At 32.8% G+C, this 17,277-nt stretch overlaps 1 protein-coding gene across 8 annotated transcripts; it reads right to left on the reverse strand.

Annotated features, from left to right (window-relative positions):
* Positions 1–13,211: 13,211 nt before the first annotated feature.
* LOC127100812 (probable E3 ubiquitin-protein ligase RHB1A) lies at positions 13,212–16,528 on the reverse strand. 8 transcript variants are annotated; one of them, XM_051038094.1, is made up of 6 exons: positions 16,342–16,528; positions 16,222–16,254; positions 15,665–15,823; positions 13,927–14,338; positions 13,692–13,801; positions 13,212–13,593 (listed from the first exon to the last, which is right to left on the reverse strand). In XM_051038094.1, exons 3-6 carry the CDS (start codon positions 15,728–15,730, stop codon positions 13,564–13,566), a joined length of 618 nt encoding a protein of 205 aa, XP_050894051.1. In that variant the 5' UTR covers positions 15,731–15,823; positions 16,222–16,254; positions 16,342–16,528; the 3' UTR covers positions 13,212–13,563. The 8 variants fall into 8 exon arrangements, with proteins under 8 accessions (XP_050894051.1, XP_050894047.1, XP_050894052.1 ...); XM_051038090.1 differs by having other exon boundaries at positions 13,927–14,341; XM_051038095.1 differs by having other exon boundaries at positions 15,665–15,790; positions 16,342–16,509.
* Positions 16,529–17,277: the final 749 nt, after the last annotated feature.

Genomic DNA, 17,277 nt, shown 5'->3' on the forward strand with positions numbered 1-17,277 from the left:
GCGCTTTCATAAGTGGAGACCTATAAGAGCGCTTTTACCTAGTCTGCACCTATGCATGCAAACACTGCCACCTAGTCTGCACCTATTCTGCAAGATTCCCACGCATGCCTTACACTTGTCACGTTTTTGCATCATCAGATTCCACCAAGTCTTCCCCAAGACAAGACAACTCCCACCTAGTCTGCACCAATGCATGCCAACACTGCCACCTAGTCTGCACCTATTCTGCAAGATTCCCACGCATGCCTTACACTTGTCACATTTTTGCATCATCAGATTCCACCAATGCATGCCAACACTACCACGCATGCCTTACACTTGTCACATTTTTGCATATTCAGTCTACTTGAAAACGAGTATAAATAGAGGGTCATTCTTGCAAGTTTTCATCAACCACTAACACTTTTATTCAGAGAACTCAGGCGAAACTTCTCATCCACCAAGCTTCTTCCTACATTGCAGTCATGTCTCTTCTTACCATGGACCAAGAACACAGAGGAACTAGGGCAAACATTGCCTCATTCGTAAGTTTTTCTTGAACATTGCCTCTTTCGTATGTTTGTAATTAGTTTTTTAAAAGTCCAACATAATGATTGTTTATATTGTTTGTTTTTAAAGGATCCCAAGAAATTTCGTCAACGTTCACACCCAATGCCTTATCCAGACCCATGGTGCGTACCTTACATAGAGCGTGCGGGTTTCGGTCATGTAATGCATGTCGTAAATGCCACCATTGATGCCAAATTCATTTTGGCTCTGTGTGAACGTTGGAGACCTGAGACACACACTTTTCACCTACCAACTGGTGAATGTACCGTCACATTAGAGGACGTGTACATGCTTTTAGGTCTTAGAATAGATGGTAAGCCTGTTACCGGAAATGTTCAACAGCCTAACCAAATATGTGTTCAAATGTTGGGGGTAGATCTGGTCGAGGGTGAGGGGTCTGCCAAAGCAAGGGGTCAGGGTATTAAATTATCTAGCCTACAATTGTACCACGACTCCATAACTTTGACTGAGGAATCCTCCGAACAAGAAAAAGTCATAAAAACCCGGGTTTACATTATGCTATTGTTTGGGAACTTGCTATTTCCCGAAGGGACGGGAAATAGCATAAATTTTATGTACTTGAGTTTGCTCGGGGACATTGATAGAATAAGCACATATAGTTGGGGTTCTGCAGTATTAGCATTCCTATATAGCTCTTTGTGTAAAAATGCACACAATGAGCACTGTACATTTTCTGGATGTGCTTTTTTGCTCCAAACATGGGGGTGGTGGAGATTGCCGAGGCTAGCCCCAGAAAATCCTAATGACTACTCCTTCCCCTACGCAACTAGGTAAATTTATGATCTTATTTCATTTTGTATATTTATTCTATAAATATTTGTAACTAATATTATTTATCTTTTTTTGTTTAGGTTCATTACAACCGGACTGGATTACAGTCTTACCCCCAAAAATAAAATTATATTTTATCGTCAACTGTTGGATCGTCTCCGAGCACAGGATGTATTACCACTAAATCACTCAGCTTCTAACTGATTTATTAATATCATGCATTCTCGATAAATAACATATTTACTTTTTTCTTTGCAGTTTATTTGGAGGCCATATTTGGGATTGGAACATCAACCCAACCCCGAAGATGCAGCTGTTTGGACAGCAAAAACGGCCATAATGCGGTTCACCACTGTGGAGATGCACCAGAGTGACCGTGTCAAGCTTCAATTCGGAATGCATCAAGAAATCCCAGGCCCCCAATGTCTATGGAACCTTGGCATCTAAAAAAGTCAGCCACCAGTGGTATGCCCAAAATTGGAAGGAATTTGCTAAGGAGTTTCGTAAAATGTGGAAAGACCGTGCCCACTATGTTCTACAATTTCCGGTGGCGCCCAACGAAATGAAGCCGACAAGGGAATATGTGGATTGGTATAGAGCAAATACCAATCCAGAAATGATTGTGTCTGACCCGTTCTATTTGGACGATCCCCGGATGCAACAACCATATTTCCAACAACAACAACCACCACAGTATTCCCAACAACAACAACCACCACAGTATTCCCAACAACAACAACCACCACCTTATTACCAACAACAACCACCACAGCCATTTTACCAACAACAACCACCACCACCTTATTACCAACAACAACCACCACCACCATATTACCAACAACAACCACCACAACACATGTCCACCCCCAACCAAATCAACAATACATACCACAAACTCAATCCCAATACCATGAAGACTACCAACAACAAACTCAACATTCCCACCACCATCAACAGTCCCAACACCTACCACAATATCAATCCCCCTACTTCCACCAATCCCAACACTTCCAACACGACAATTTCCCAAGCTCTTCCAGTCCTCCACCTAGCCCCGACACGGGTATACAAGAGGACTACCAACAGGACTACTACACACCACAACAAACATTGCACTTTGGCCAACCCGATTCAACCCTAAACTACCAAAGACCACAATTCGAGGGCGCACCCAGCAGTAGTCAGTTTGTCCCACCGAGACAAAGCTTCGAGGGCGCAGAGGGGACTCGTCTTTCCTACAGCACTGAAGGGACTTCGACCCAACCACAACGGCAAGCGGCAAGAGGGCGCGTTAGGGCAAGGGGTGGTAATAGGGAAGCACCACCACCACGTGAACCGTCTAGGCGAGTAATTAGACCTCCCCCGTGCGGATCGTACCAGGAACCGCATCATATGTGATTAATCATATCTTTGTAATATTTGTCTTGTCTATTATTTAAATAAAAATATTTTCTGTTTATTATCTTTATATCTTTATCTTTATCTTTAAAAATATTGTCTATCATATCTTTATACTTATATAAATTAATTTTTTTCCAAAAATTTACAAATAATATTAATTACTTATAAATTATATTAATATATATATATATATATATATATATAAATTAATATATATATATATATATATATAAATTAATATATATATATATATATATATATATATATATATATATATATATATCTTGTAAAAAAATTTATTTATATATATGTCTTAACATAAATTAATATAATTAAGAAAAAATATAAATTCATAAATTAAAAAAAATTTTAAAAAAAAAAAAAAACATATTTTAAAAAAAAAAAAAAAAATTAGGAATGGGCATAGGCGCCACTCCTAGTGGCGACTTGCCCTACCCATTAAGGGTAGGCGCCAACTAGGGTGGCGCCTTAGTGTAAAAAATGGCCAAAATTGGCCATTTGTGTAATTTTTTTGAAAAATTGTATATTTTTGAATTTTTTTTGAAATTTTTGGATATTTTAAAAAAAAATTCTATTTATTATTTATTGCAGTTTAAATCAATTTATTATCTCATTTTTAATAAATAAATTATATCACATATATAGTTAATTTGAGTAAATATTTTATGGCTAATAATTTTTATTTTATGGTTTTATACATAGCTTTAAGGACATGGAAAAATATAATGAAATGGTTATGGTAAAAACCAATGTTATAAAAAAATTACATTTATTCCAATCGTATAGTAATTTCTAGGAAAACATCTCTCCTATTTATATTCAGCAAAATTTATTGTTGGTCTAAATACTTTTATAAACAAAAAAATTGTATTTATGATTTAAATATATAAAAAAATATGTGAAACTTATAAATTTATTAAACATATTCTACAATTTATTTTTTTAATTAAATAGTTGAATCAACAAAATCATGCGCGTATAGAAGAAGGAGTGCAATCTCAAAGTTGGCGAGATACTAAGTTTCATTGTTGAAAATTTGTATTCTTATATTCATGTTAATATTTATATACGGAAAAATATATATTATTGATTCAAATATTTTTATATACGGGAACAACTTTACTATTAATTCAAATATTTTTATAAATAATATTTATATATTATTTAAATATACATAGTTAATTCAAATACTTTTATATACGGGAACAACTTAACTATTGATTCAACAGTACTCTTGACAGTCACCCCCAAGACCTCTGAAAAATAAAATTACTGATCCAATTATTGTTATAAACGAGAACAACTTTATTCAAATATTTTTATAAATATAATCAAAACAAATATAATATTTATATACGGAAAAAAAATACATCATTGATTCAAATATTTTTATATACGAAAATAATTTTACTATTGATTCAAATATTTTTATATATGATAACAACTTTACTATTGATCTAAATATTTTTATAAATAATGTTAAAACAAAAATAATATTTATATACGGAAAAAAATACATTGTTGATAAAAATATATTTATATACGAGAAAAAAATAGATTGGTGATTAAAATATACTTATATACGAGAAAAAATATTATTATTATAAACTAAAATAACTTTACTAATGATCTAAATATTGAATAATAGAAATTTATGACCATTTTTCCAAATATGTGAAAGATTAAGAGAACTTATTAAAAAAGATTGAATGGATATTTAAAAATTGTATTCTCTTTTATAAAATAATTGTTTTATTTGTAAAAAAACAAAAATGATTGATTTATCTAATACAAGTTTCAATAATTTTTTTTAGATTGTATTTTTTATAATATTGTTGTTTACCTTTTCATCTTCTACATTTACTATCATTTCAACTTAAATTTATTATTATTCTTAAAAAAAAAAATCTTTTCAACTTTCAATTTTTATGACAGTTTGTAAATAAATGTGCATCCAAAATCATATCTCATCCAAAAACGTATCACATGCGTAGGCACGAGCTTGTTACTAGTTTATATATATAATATTTTATAAAATGTAAAGTAACAACAATATAAAATATGAGAACTCGATATGTATAAGAAATAAAACTGAATTTATTAATAATCTGCTCCGATGGAGCCTTAAATCTGGTACAGAGAAAACTTCAAGAAAAATTGCATAAAATAAAATGCAGGCCAGATTGAAACAGCTACGTAGACAATACAAAACTCTTGACTCCAAACTCAACACTAAGTCTACACTAATTCCTCAATGTGAGAAATTAAGTACTTTTCAAAATAAGTGATTTTAATGCATAAATTCAATACTAAGCTTGGATCCCCAAAACTCAAATTGAAATTCTTATTTATAGTCTAAAATTTGTTCAAGCAACTGCTAAAAAGTGGAGAAAAGTAGTTGAGAAAATCATGCAGAGCGGGAGACTCGATCCGTTTAAGTGGGGCTAAAAAATGGGCTTTGGACTGGCTGACAGTCGTCAGTTGTGGCTGATGGGCGTCAGCCCTCATTTTTTCATATATTCAAAGGTTGACAGCCGTCAAGGGGGATGACGACCCTCAGCCTGCTGGATTTCCATTTTTGTAGCATTTTTATCCTTTTTTCAATCCCTCTTTCTTCGTTCCTGCTCGTCTGAGTATCCAATCAACACACACCTGAAATACACAATAAATATCAATGTAACACAAATAAAAGCATATGAAATAACATAAAAGTGCATGCGAATCGGGTAAAAGTACACCATATGTTTTCCCGTTATCAATACTGATATGTCAATTCTCATAGAGTTTCATTTGTTTTGTTTGAGATGTTGCTCCATTAATTCTCAGAGAGTCTTAAATGTATTATGTTGAATGTCTTATCCGTCAATTCTAAAAAAATCTTAACTATCTTATGTGAAGTTTGATCTCCGTCAACTCTCGAGGATTCTTCTGGTTCTTTTATCATTTAAGATGTTGCTCTGTTAAGAGAGTCTCGGTGGTATTATGTTGGGTATCTTAGCTATCAATTCTCATAAAGTCTCAACTATCTTCTGTGCAGTGTTATTTTTTGTCAACTCATAGAGCATCTCCTGATTGTTATGTAATTGTTTTAGTCCCTACTCTGTTAATTCTCGGGGAGTCGCAGATTTTATCTTTGGAGTAATTTATCTATCAACTCTTATAGGATCTCCCGTTTTCTACTTACATCAACTATTTAAAACCTTTTACTTTCAAAAATATTCCTACTTATCATTCATATTTATTCTTGGTCAGACGTTTCTGCGTAAGTATCAAAGGACATTTCGACGAAGCAAAGTTGAAACTTTGCTATGTTAATTCTTAGAGAGAGCCTTCAGGTGGTTGTTAGTTGAAAGCTCATTTCATTGGCTCTTGGAGGATCTTTTGATAGTTGTTATATGAAAGTTGTATCTACTAATTAACAGAAAAATATTTCAATCATGTCTAATTCCATCTATTAAAAAATTTAAAAAGTGCCTTTCAATATGGCTATCTGAAATTCTTTTCGGTTAACTTTCGGGGAATTTTAAGAATGACGGTTAAGTGAAGGGTCACTTTGTCAACTCTCAGCGGATCAATGATTGTTATTTGAAATTTCACCTTGTCCAGTTCGCATTGAGTCTTTCAATGACCTTCAGTTGCATGTTTTATATTCCATAGAATCTGATAGAATCTGTCAGTACTTGCTAAGTTGAAGGTTTTCTTGGTTGGTTCTCGAAGGACCATTCAAATGGTGATTAGTTGGAAGATCATTTGGTCAATTCTCCAGGTACCTTTCGGTAATTGTTATTTTAAAGAGTGTTGATGATGACTCTCGAGAAATACTTTCAATGGTTGCAAATTGCATTGTTTTTCTTCATGCATTTTCTTTAAAAAAAAACCTAACAATTCTTTCCATCCCCACTTGCTAAGATGAAATAACTCTCGATAGTTCTCAGGGAACCTTTAAAATAACAAGTAGGTGAAAGTTCACTTCATTAGCTCTTAGAGGATCTTTCAACAGTTGTTAATTAAGAGTTATCTCTGTTAATTCTTGAAGAATTCTCTCTGTATTTGACATTTTAACATGTTCGTTATTAAGTCTAAATGAATCCTTACAATGACTGTTGGTTGAAAGTTTACTTCGTCAACTCTCATAGAAACTTTCATTGTGTGATAATAAAAAATAGTCTTTGTTAAGTCTCAAGAAACAATTCAATTGTCATTTTTTTGCATAAATCCATCGTTGAAGGCGAAACTCTAGTCAGAATATGAAGGAAACCCCTTTATATCCCCCAACAAAGTTAATCCTTCATAAATTCACTTTCCATCTCTTTAGACAAAATTTTGGGATCATTTTGTATCTAATTGACTTCTACCCTGAAGGTATGAGAATTGTGGCAGTTCATCCTCTCGGGTTTAAGACAATTAGATAGGGGCAATTGTCATACCACAATTTTGTTCTACCATCTGCATAATATAGTCCCATTTTTTCATATGCATCAACATATCATGACCATTGCATTTGGTCATGCATTTCATTAAGTCAAGATTATTCCTCTGCATACAGTGGAAAAGAGGTCAATTGTTTGACTCTTCCTCTGATCAGCATACATTCAATATGCATTCATGCCTAGCTTTCTTCAGAAGCATTCTTATATCCTAGTTTTGTTTTTAATGTGTATCTCATGTCATGCTAGGCCACTTCTTTGTTTCTTTGAGTCAACATGTTAATTACTTTTTAATTTGGTCTCATGTTGATTCTAAATGGTTTTTCATAAGAAAATAAATATTTAATTTGGTCACATTACATGCTTGAATTTTGCATATTGCATTTTAAAATTTTATTAAGAAAAATCAAATGCATTTTTAAGTCATCATTTGTATCATATTTTAATTAATTTTTATTCATTACTTTGCATATATAATCTCAGATTAATTACAGTATAATGTGATTAAAATGATATTTTTTTGGCTTACACATTGAAAGAGACAAATTTGAATAAAACAAAAGAGAGTGAGACAAAATATGCATCTTTTTTCATTTTAACCATACATTAATATCATGCGTATGTTTAGAGTACATATTTGTCCAAATATATATAAAAAAACAAGTAAACTCATCACCCTCAAGCTTGTTGCACATCCATCATTAACCATCTCCAAAATGCTCCCCATCCATATGCAAAAACAAACAAAAATAAAATCAGTCAACACACCGTAACATACTACATGATACAATGCATACATGATACATCAAAGTGGGACCATAAGGATAGCTTCTAAAATTTCTTTACCTACGTACTCAAAGGTCATCATAAGGGATTTTCATTCAAATTCCACAATCACCCATAATAGTTTCATTTCCGTTTCTCCTTTGGACCCCACAAAATCTAGAAGAAATTCTCCTCTAACGGATTCACACACTTGGGAAAATATCTTATTAATTTCACACGAGTAAAGATTCACACATTACTCACACCCCACTCTCATTTCATTCTCCTATATAAAGGGTGTCAATGATTGGCACTATACACACAATCTCTACGCACAAAATCCCTGCCAAATTTCACTCAGAGCTCCACTAAAGGATTGCTAAGAGTTTCATATTGAAACTCTGATACAATTAGAGCTACACAAGCCACCCACCTAGTCACTCACATAAAGAAGCATCAAATAGAAAACATGGAAGAAGAGGAAGACAAGTTCAAAGCAAGCAAAACAAATAGACTAAATGCTACCTGGATTTCACCTATGAAGTTTGTAGAACTTGGTAGATTCCCATCAATTTTAATTTGTTGCTGAGTTATTGCTTTAGTTATTTATTTCGCATTTTCCATTTTCAAATGTAATCTATAATAGCTCTTACATATTGAAGTATGGGGTAAGGTTTGCAATTTGGGGCTAAGGGTATTTGTGTTTTTGGTTGTTTATTTGGTTGTTCTGACTGTGAAACCATGTTTGCAAGTGAGAAACGAGTGAGATTAGTATTGGAATTTGTTTGATTGAGTGATTTTTGCAGTTAGGGTTCTTAAGTTTCTAAATTCCCGATTCGGCCATTTGGTAGAGTTTTTGATTGAATGGAGGTTGGATTCGAGTAGAGGGCGAAAAAAAAAGGGTTACTCTTGTTTGTTTTTTGTTCTGGGCGAGGGTGGCCTGAGAAGACGGCGACAACCACCATGGATTATCAGTGTCATCGTCTCTGACGAGATGTTCTGGTTAGCATGTGTGTGTTTGTCTGTGTGAGTGAGAGAGAGAGAGAGTTGTAAAGGACAAAGAAGGAGAGAAAGAGAAGGTATTGATGAATAAGGGAGGCGGAGGGAGTCTTAGGGTTTTCTTAAAGCTGGTAAGGGTTTGGGCCTTTGGGCTCAACCCGTTTCATGAGACCAAACGCCCCTCCTGCCACGCACACTTCCCCTATCTCACCATGTATTTTGTTTGGGCCAAACAAATGAGCCCAAATCACTAGCCTGCAATTTTATTTCAGTGTACCCCATATTTCTGCAATGCCTTGGGCCAACAACACTAGCCCAATACACCTCAATCATCCCTTTGCTTCAGCGCACGCCACACTTCCTGCCAGCGCACCCCCTGCTCTTGTTTTAGATGCAATTTCAAGTAGGTCATCACCTTGGACCCAATCCTAAATTAGCAGGCCATTTTCTCTTTTTATTTCTTTGCACCCCATTGTTTTGCACTTCAAATTGGTTTTCTTACTTAAATTAATTAATTGAAATTTATTTTAATTAATTAAGTTTGTTAGTTAAATTTTATTAACTTAACTAATGATTGAAATAATTATTTTAATTAATTAGTTATGATAATTAATTTTAATAAACTTATTTAATGGATTTAATTAAATTTTAACCAATTAATTTTATTAATTAAACATTATCCCTTTTTGTTTAATTGTTATTTGCTTCATTATATTTCTTTAAACGATCATGCATTCCCATAAGCAGGGACGGAGCTAGAGATTATAAATTGTGGGGGCGATATATTAGTTTATAAACTAGTAGTGTAATATATACAATTTATTTTTAAAAAAAAAATTATACATTATTTTTGTATCTTTTATGATATTTAATTTTTTTAAAATATTTAATAATTTTTTTAATTTTTTATGAATTTTATTTAAAAACACTGACAGTCTAAAAGGATTTTTCACCGTCAGTTAATCTTAGACGTTGGATATTGAAATAAGTTTGACTTTTATTTTAAAAATCTATAAAGCAATACAAACGGATGATGACAATGAATCGATGATGTAAATCTTTTTATACTGGCCGTGCATAATAATTAATCCCATTTTTTATTTGTGTAATTTTCTCAATTTTATTATTAACAAAATTATATATTTATCTCTATATATAAATAAGAGTTTAATTGAAATACACTTACAGTGTAAAAGGATTTTACACCGTCAGTTAATTATAGACGTTGGATATTGAAACAAGTTTGACTTTTATTTTAAAAATCTATAAAGTAATGCAAACGGATGATGGTGGTGAATTGATAGTGTAAAACTTTTTACACGGACAGTGCATAATAATTAATCTCTATAAATAATTAATATAGTATGAATAATTATTTGTGATATTCAGTGATTATATCTTAATTTTAAAATAAAAACATATAAAATAAAAATTATTTTTAAAAGTTTTACTAATTTTTTTTTTGAAATTAAGCACAATCAATTTAACTATAATTTAATTTTAAAATACACTTTCAAAAAATTATATATATATATATATATATATATATATATATATATATATATATATATATATATAAAATGGTAATTAAAAAATTAAAAACATTGTGGGTGCACATGCCCCCACTCTCATACACTTACCTCCGTCTCTGCCCATAAGAACTCTTAATTATATATTTAATCATTTTTTATTAACTTTATAATTAATAATTAAATAGTAAGATGACCTAAAGTGATCTCGTTTAAAAGTATTAAAATCCTTGATCCAACGTTTAGTAGTAATTTTTCAAAACTCGTTTTTTCGATTAATTTCGAACCCACTAAATCAAACATCGATCCTCATTGAGTGTACTTCCTTAATCAAATCAAATACCTAAAATATTTTTCTCAATAAAGAATGAATGAAAAAAGGAACGGGGGATATTCATCTTTCTGCTCTTCGAATAAGTAAGTGATTGGCGTACGCCATATTGCTCGAACTTTCGTCTTTCGAATGAAACACTCTAATTAAACGTGGATGAAAAAAGAAATTGGAGGTGCACACCTCACTGCTCCTCGAATAAGTAAGTGGGAGACGCACGCCTCGCTACTACGGATATTCGTCTTCCGCCAATAATTTTCAAATATCAAACTTAGACGAAAAAGAAATGAAAGATGCACATCTTTCTGCTCCTCAAATAAGTGAGTGATTGGTGTACGCCATAATGCTCAAACTTTTACCGTCCTCCTAAAAAAAACTCAATACATCAAACTTATTTTCTCTCCCCCGTGTGATCGAAAACCTTTTCAAAAAGAATATTATTTAGTTTATTCTATCGTGATACAAAGAAGCGCTTAAGCCTCCCCGAGAGCATACAAACCAATGTTTAACAGATAGAGCGCGATATAAACATTTGTTCGATTAAATCAATCAACCAATATATAATTTTTTTACGAAGAACTACGTAGCTTTGAATTCTACATTGTATCCGAGGATACGTATGAGCGAGACCTGCAATCTCGTCAAACACCCTAATAAAAATATTTTGTGATCCATTTTCTTTTTCCTTTACACTTTTAATCACTCGGAGAAAATAATTGACATACACGAACATTCAATCGCAATTTTAACTAAAAAGTTTATGTTGAGTGCAATGGACGTGATAGATGTTAATACATTTTCCTTGCGTAATCGACTCTCGAACCCGAATTTGGTTGCGACGACCATCCTCTTTTACTTTTAAGGATTTTATCAATATTTTTTCTTTTCTTCTTTAAAATAAATAAAATTCGTTGACGACTTTGTTCAATCATTTCCGCAAGCGCGCGAACACTCATGAAATCGTATTTTTCTAGATGTGATCATGTATTAACACAAACTATGTGGTTTAAATATCTTTGATTAGTATAAAATGATGGAGAAATAGAAATAAACGTAAATCATCAAATTCAAATTGCGTGGTTGGAATAGAGGAGGACTTCAAGTGTTTTATGTGACACGAAAGTACCACTTAAATTAAAAGAAAACTTTTATCGGACAGTTGTACGAGACAAAATGTTAGACAATAAAATAGAGGAGGACTTCAAGTGTTTTATGTGACACGAAAGTATCACTTAATGTTAGACAATAAAATAGAGGAGGACTTCAAGTGTTTTATGTGACACAAAAGTATCACTTAAATTAAAAGAAAACTTTTATCAGACAGTTATACGAGACAAAATGTTAGACAATAAAAATAAAGATGTTGTGTTAAATGTGTGATAACACTAAAAGAGAGAAAATACTAAAAGAGAGAAAATTATAAATATAGAAGAAATAAGATTTTAAAGGAAAATATTAATAAAAATATTTGAATAGTAACGCCTTAATATAAAAATGATGATAAATATGTTTGTGATTTGAGAATATTAAATAAAGAAGGGTCAAAGAAAAATAAAAAATAAAACTATAATAAAAACTATTCAAAAGATCTCGACTTTAACAATTGGGATAAAAACATAATTAATCTATTGATTAGTCTACTTTTGAATAGTCTACTTTTGAAGGCATTGCCTGCCTATCTTCTTTTCCGCTTACACAATATAGTCCAAATTATTTGCGTTACAGAACCACAATAGATGAATATGATTGGCAATCGAGGAATCAATCATTTCAAAAACATTCTATTTTTTCTCAAGGTTTCACCCGTGTAAGAAAACATAATCATTTTATTGGTCAGCATATATATCACTCTAAATAAGAAGCATTAAAGGATTAAAGAATGTGAATAAAGAAAGAAATGTGTGAAAGTGCTTAAGATTTGGATGATTGAAAAAGAAATTATAGAACATGTGGTACTTTAAATCATGAACATATATCAGTCTCACTATCATGACACAATGCACAATCACTCTCTGGCATTCCACTACAAGGATAGCATAAAAAAGAACGGATATTGTGGTAATGCAACGTTAGCTCCCTAACAGGGGTTAACCTTGCCATGGGACAGAGACATTTTCCATCACTGGTGATTGAACTTCCCCGTCAAGTCAGAGTTTTTCCTCTTCTCCAACAATTTCTGAAATTATTAGGGATTACATGAGTGGTTTAGACACCCATGTGAAACCTGGTCCGGAAAAAAGATATGAACTATTGTTTGTATTCGACCAAACATACTGTATGCAATCATTCATGTGATCACGTTATGTCCAATGCTAATAGGCAAAACAACACCATTTCAATTTCAATATACCAGATGAAAGCAACACAAAGAAAGTGAAGGCGTGCAAGAGAAGAATCAAAACAAGAAAAGAACCAAAAATTATATTAACCGTCATGTTTTGCAATAACATGTCTCTAATAAAAATCTATGCAAGGCATCTTATGTAGTATCTCGATATCAACTAAACATTTCAGTTGAAAAACTATACACAATGTAAGCATTCTACTCTCCATTAATTTCCTGAAACCAACACAAGGGCTCTGCATGAAAAATGGAATTAACCCCAATGAAATGTAGAAAACCAAAGCAATCAAAATACAGCCATAAGCTCGGTTTGCCAGACTAGTATGATTTTGTAACCTCGGCTTATCAAAAACTAACATGCAGTATATTTGACCTCTCATGTTGATATCAAAGATATGTAATGTACTATTCAATGGGAGGGCTGAAAACCAAGGCCTGCACCAAAGAAAGACAGAATTTATAATTATCTTATTCACAGTAATATATTTACAAATATCTAAATATATGGGAAATTGGGAATGAGTGGGAGAAACCTGAGCACAGACAGGGCAAGTTTCACTTCTTTCCATCCACTCCAGAATGCAAGCAAGGTGATAGTGATGCTCACACTTTGTGGTTAGTTTTGGATTCTCTGCATCATATTCTGCTTAGATATAAAACACACATTTGTGAACAACCCTCCATTTCAACCAAAAACAGGATAAACTTCACATGATATATGGCTTAAATAGTTAGTTTCAGAAATTAAATAAAGTGTGGCCACATCACCTTCTAAACATATCGGGCATCCATCCTCTTCTTCTACTAAATTTATAGGTTCTCCCAACTTTGGAAGTTCAATTTCAGAATCCTTTGCCGAGTCTAGTTCTAAATCAGTCTGACCTTTGCATTCTGATTCCTTCAGTTCTTCTGACTTAGGTGAGGTTCCATGATTGTCTCCAGATGGTTCTTGAACTGAATTAGAATTTGTATTGTTCTTGTCGCAGGAAATTTCTTGAACCACAGGTGCAGTCTGAGTGGCATCGAATGTCACGTTGAAAGGGATAGGAGCAGGAGGGGGTGTATAAGTATCAGGACTCGAAGTATCTAGATTAGTATCAACCAAGAGCCTTCCAGAGAAAGCAGAGGGAGCACCTTGATGAGAAGATAGTGGAACATGCTCATCTGATGCTCTTGGATACTGCTGAGAAAATGCAGCAAATGAGTTAATATCATCACATATTGATTACACAACTATCAAAGAATAAACAAAAAGTAATCATAAACTCAGTTATAAATAGATCAAAACCATCCATTTCTTTCTTATTTATTAATCAAAACTCCAGTTAGTTGATTCCCATAAGTTCAACAGTGTCAGGAGGAGTGGTCTCATGGCTCAAAGAACACTTAAAAAATGCTTACAAATTATTCATCAGTAATGTCCTCACAGGAAGGCAGGATTCAGACGGATTCAAACTCACGCCAATATAGTATGAGCAGTATGCCGACTAGTCGGACCAATCTTTGTCCGCTTAGATCAATTACTTTAACAAAATAGCATATAGGAGGATAAGAGTGTTAGAAGATAGTTTTGTGACTTAACTATAGTTAGTTAGTGATGGCTAATAAAGTTTTGACCTATCCTATCTATTAGAGTTAGTTGACAGTTATTGCCTCCCATACTGCAGATATAACCAATTGCACCTTCAGATGAATCTAGTGACATCACTTTTTCACCTTCCAGCATTTCCATTACAAACGCCATTGAATAATCAATTTGATACTTCTCATAAATATGGACCATAAACTCAACCATTTCTCTAAAGATCAGTTTATTTTCTCACACAAACAGACTTCATTGAGAATATTCTGAAACCTTCCCTCAGTAGGTGACCAGGGCAACCCTAACAAAAGTTGAAACCTATGAAGCACGGACACAGTAAACATAACACCGACAGTGACACGTCAACACAAAAATGACTAAATTAATCGTAATCACAAGTGTCGGTGTCGATTTCGGACACGAGTAAGCCTTTTTTCAGACATGTCGGTGCTACCGCATCTTCCAACATACTAACTATCTACCTCTCTATTGAAAGCTATGCTTGTGTCGCCTATGTAGCACCAACACCTCTGGTGTCGGTATTGGACACCTGCACCGACACTTGTGATTACGTTTAATTAATTTATTTTTTCAAATGATTAACGGTGTCGCCATGTCAGTGTCGGGATCATTTTCGGCGTGTCCGTGCTTCATAGTTTGTCACTATCTACTATGTGGCATCACTGACACTCCAGACCACTGACACTCCAGATCCACTGTCTTTGTAACACACAACATTAACAAATGTGATTACTGTCAACAGTTCATTTTCTCACATTATTACACGGCGTCGCATGTCAGTGACGAGTCGTGTTTGTAATTCAGTGTATCAGTGTCACAACATTAAGAAAAAATATATAAAAAGCTTCTAAAAATTGAAAGGTAAAAGCATGAAATTCAAAATGAAAAGGAAAGGATGATTACAAAATAGTAAGCAGGTGGAGCACTCAACACAGTCTCCTTGGAGGCACAACAGCAACAACCGCCCATAGTACCTTATCTCCAGCAACCAACAATTAGCATTGGACGCATCTTTTCACCTTCATCAACCTATAAACACAGAATCCTTCTAATTTCTTTGCCCTATCAAATGAAATAAATTTAAAAAAATTATAAAAACAATTTCAACAACCGTAACGTAACAATAACATTCAATCATTAGTTATATTTCATTCTATATTTTATTCCTTCACAAAATCAAATTAACCAAAAAAAGAAAGACTAACAAAAATCACGATCGAGCATGCGTGAAAATCACTTCACTCCACTCCACTCCAACCGAAAGACAGTAATAATAATAATAATAATAACAATAACTGAATCTCCAAAACTCAATCAATCCGATTAATCAGTTCGAGAAAAAAGAAATACTAGCAAAACAAAAACAATCCGAAAAATAATAAATAATAATAATAAGCTACGATTTCATGATTAAAACTGAAAAACTATGATTAACCTAGAATCGTAACGGTGAATCTTACACGAAATTCGAGCTATAGTATCTGATAATTGAGCTGCAAAACAAGAAAACGAAGATATGAGGTAAGTGATGATGAGTACTGAATCGGTAGAAAAAGAAGATTAGCGATGGAGGAATTTACCTTACGATTGAGGATTGAAACTGAAATTGAGCAAGGGTGAAGACGAAGAAGATGAAGGAGAAGAGAAAGTGTGTGCGGAAGAGTTGCGAGTGTGCGAGAAAGGAGAGTGCGGGTTTATTACGTGTATGAGAGAGAAAGATTGGCACGGAAATATTGAAAATTCTTCCACTTAACCCTTTCATTCACTTTCACTATTCTTTATTATATCTCCACCGTTTATTTTTCTCTCATGGACCCACTTTTCAGTGGAATAGGCCCGATTCTATTATGTTGTGAACTATTTTTGCGGATTTGCCGGTATTAACCTGATTTCCTTAGGAAAAGATTTTCTGTTTAAATTTATAGAAAATACGAGTATCTTTTTAATTTTGTAATTAACTGTGTAAAATTTTTAAAAAGAATAATTATGTAATGAAAGATATAAGATAAATAATTTGTCAGAGAATATGTATTTTTAACTAATAAAAACAATTATCTGATATTTTATTAATTTTAAAAAATTAATATAATCCCCACTTTTAAAATTATATTTTTTTTATGGGTAAAAGTTATAATAAATTCTAAAAACTTATGCAGAGCTCTGAGGTCCAAGTTAAAACTATGATGAAAACGTTTAAATTAAAAATATTTAAGTTTTATTGTAATTTTTGGTCTCTAATTTTTTTTTCTATTTTAAAATTTGATTTTATCATTCCTTTAATTTTATTTTATTTTCAAAATTCAGTCCCCACTTTATTTGAGTCTCAATTTTGATGATGTAGAAATTGAATTGATGAGGTGAGAGTGACATGTGTCATATTTGAAATTCCATCAAATTGATTAGGAATTCAACTTGCTAATCCTGTCACCTTTAATATTAAAAAAATTGTGCTTTCAGGTTTGAGAGATAATTCATTCGACGGACAACCTATTTGAGATTTGTGGGAGCATCTGACT

This window comes from Lathyrus oleraceus, chromosome 7 (assembly GCF_024323335.1).
Source record: "Lathyrus oleraceus cultivar Zhongwan6 chromosome 7, CAAS_Psat_ZW6_1.0, whole genome shotgun sequence".
Lineage (NCBI taxonomy): Eukaryota > Viridiplantae > Streptophyta > Magnoliopsida > Fabales > Fabaceae > Lathyrus > Lathyrus oleraceus.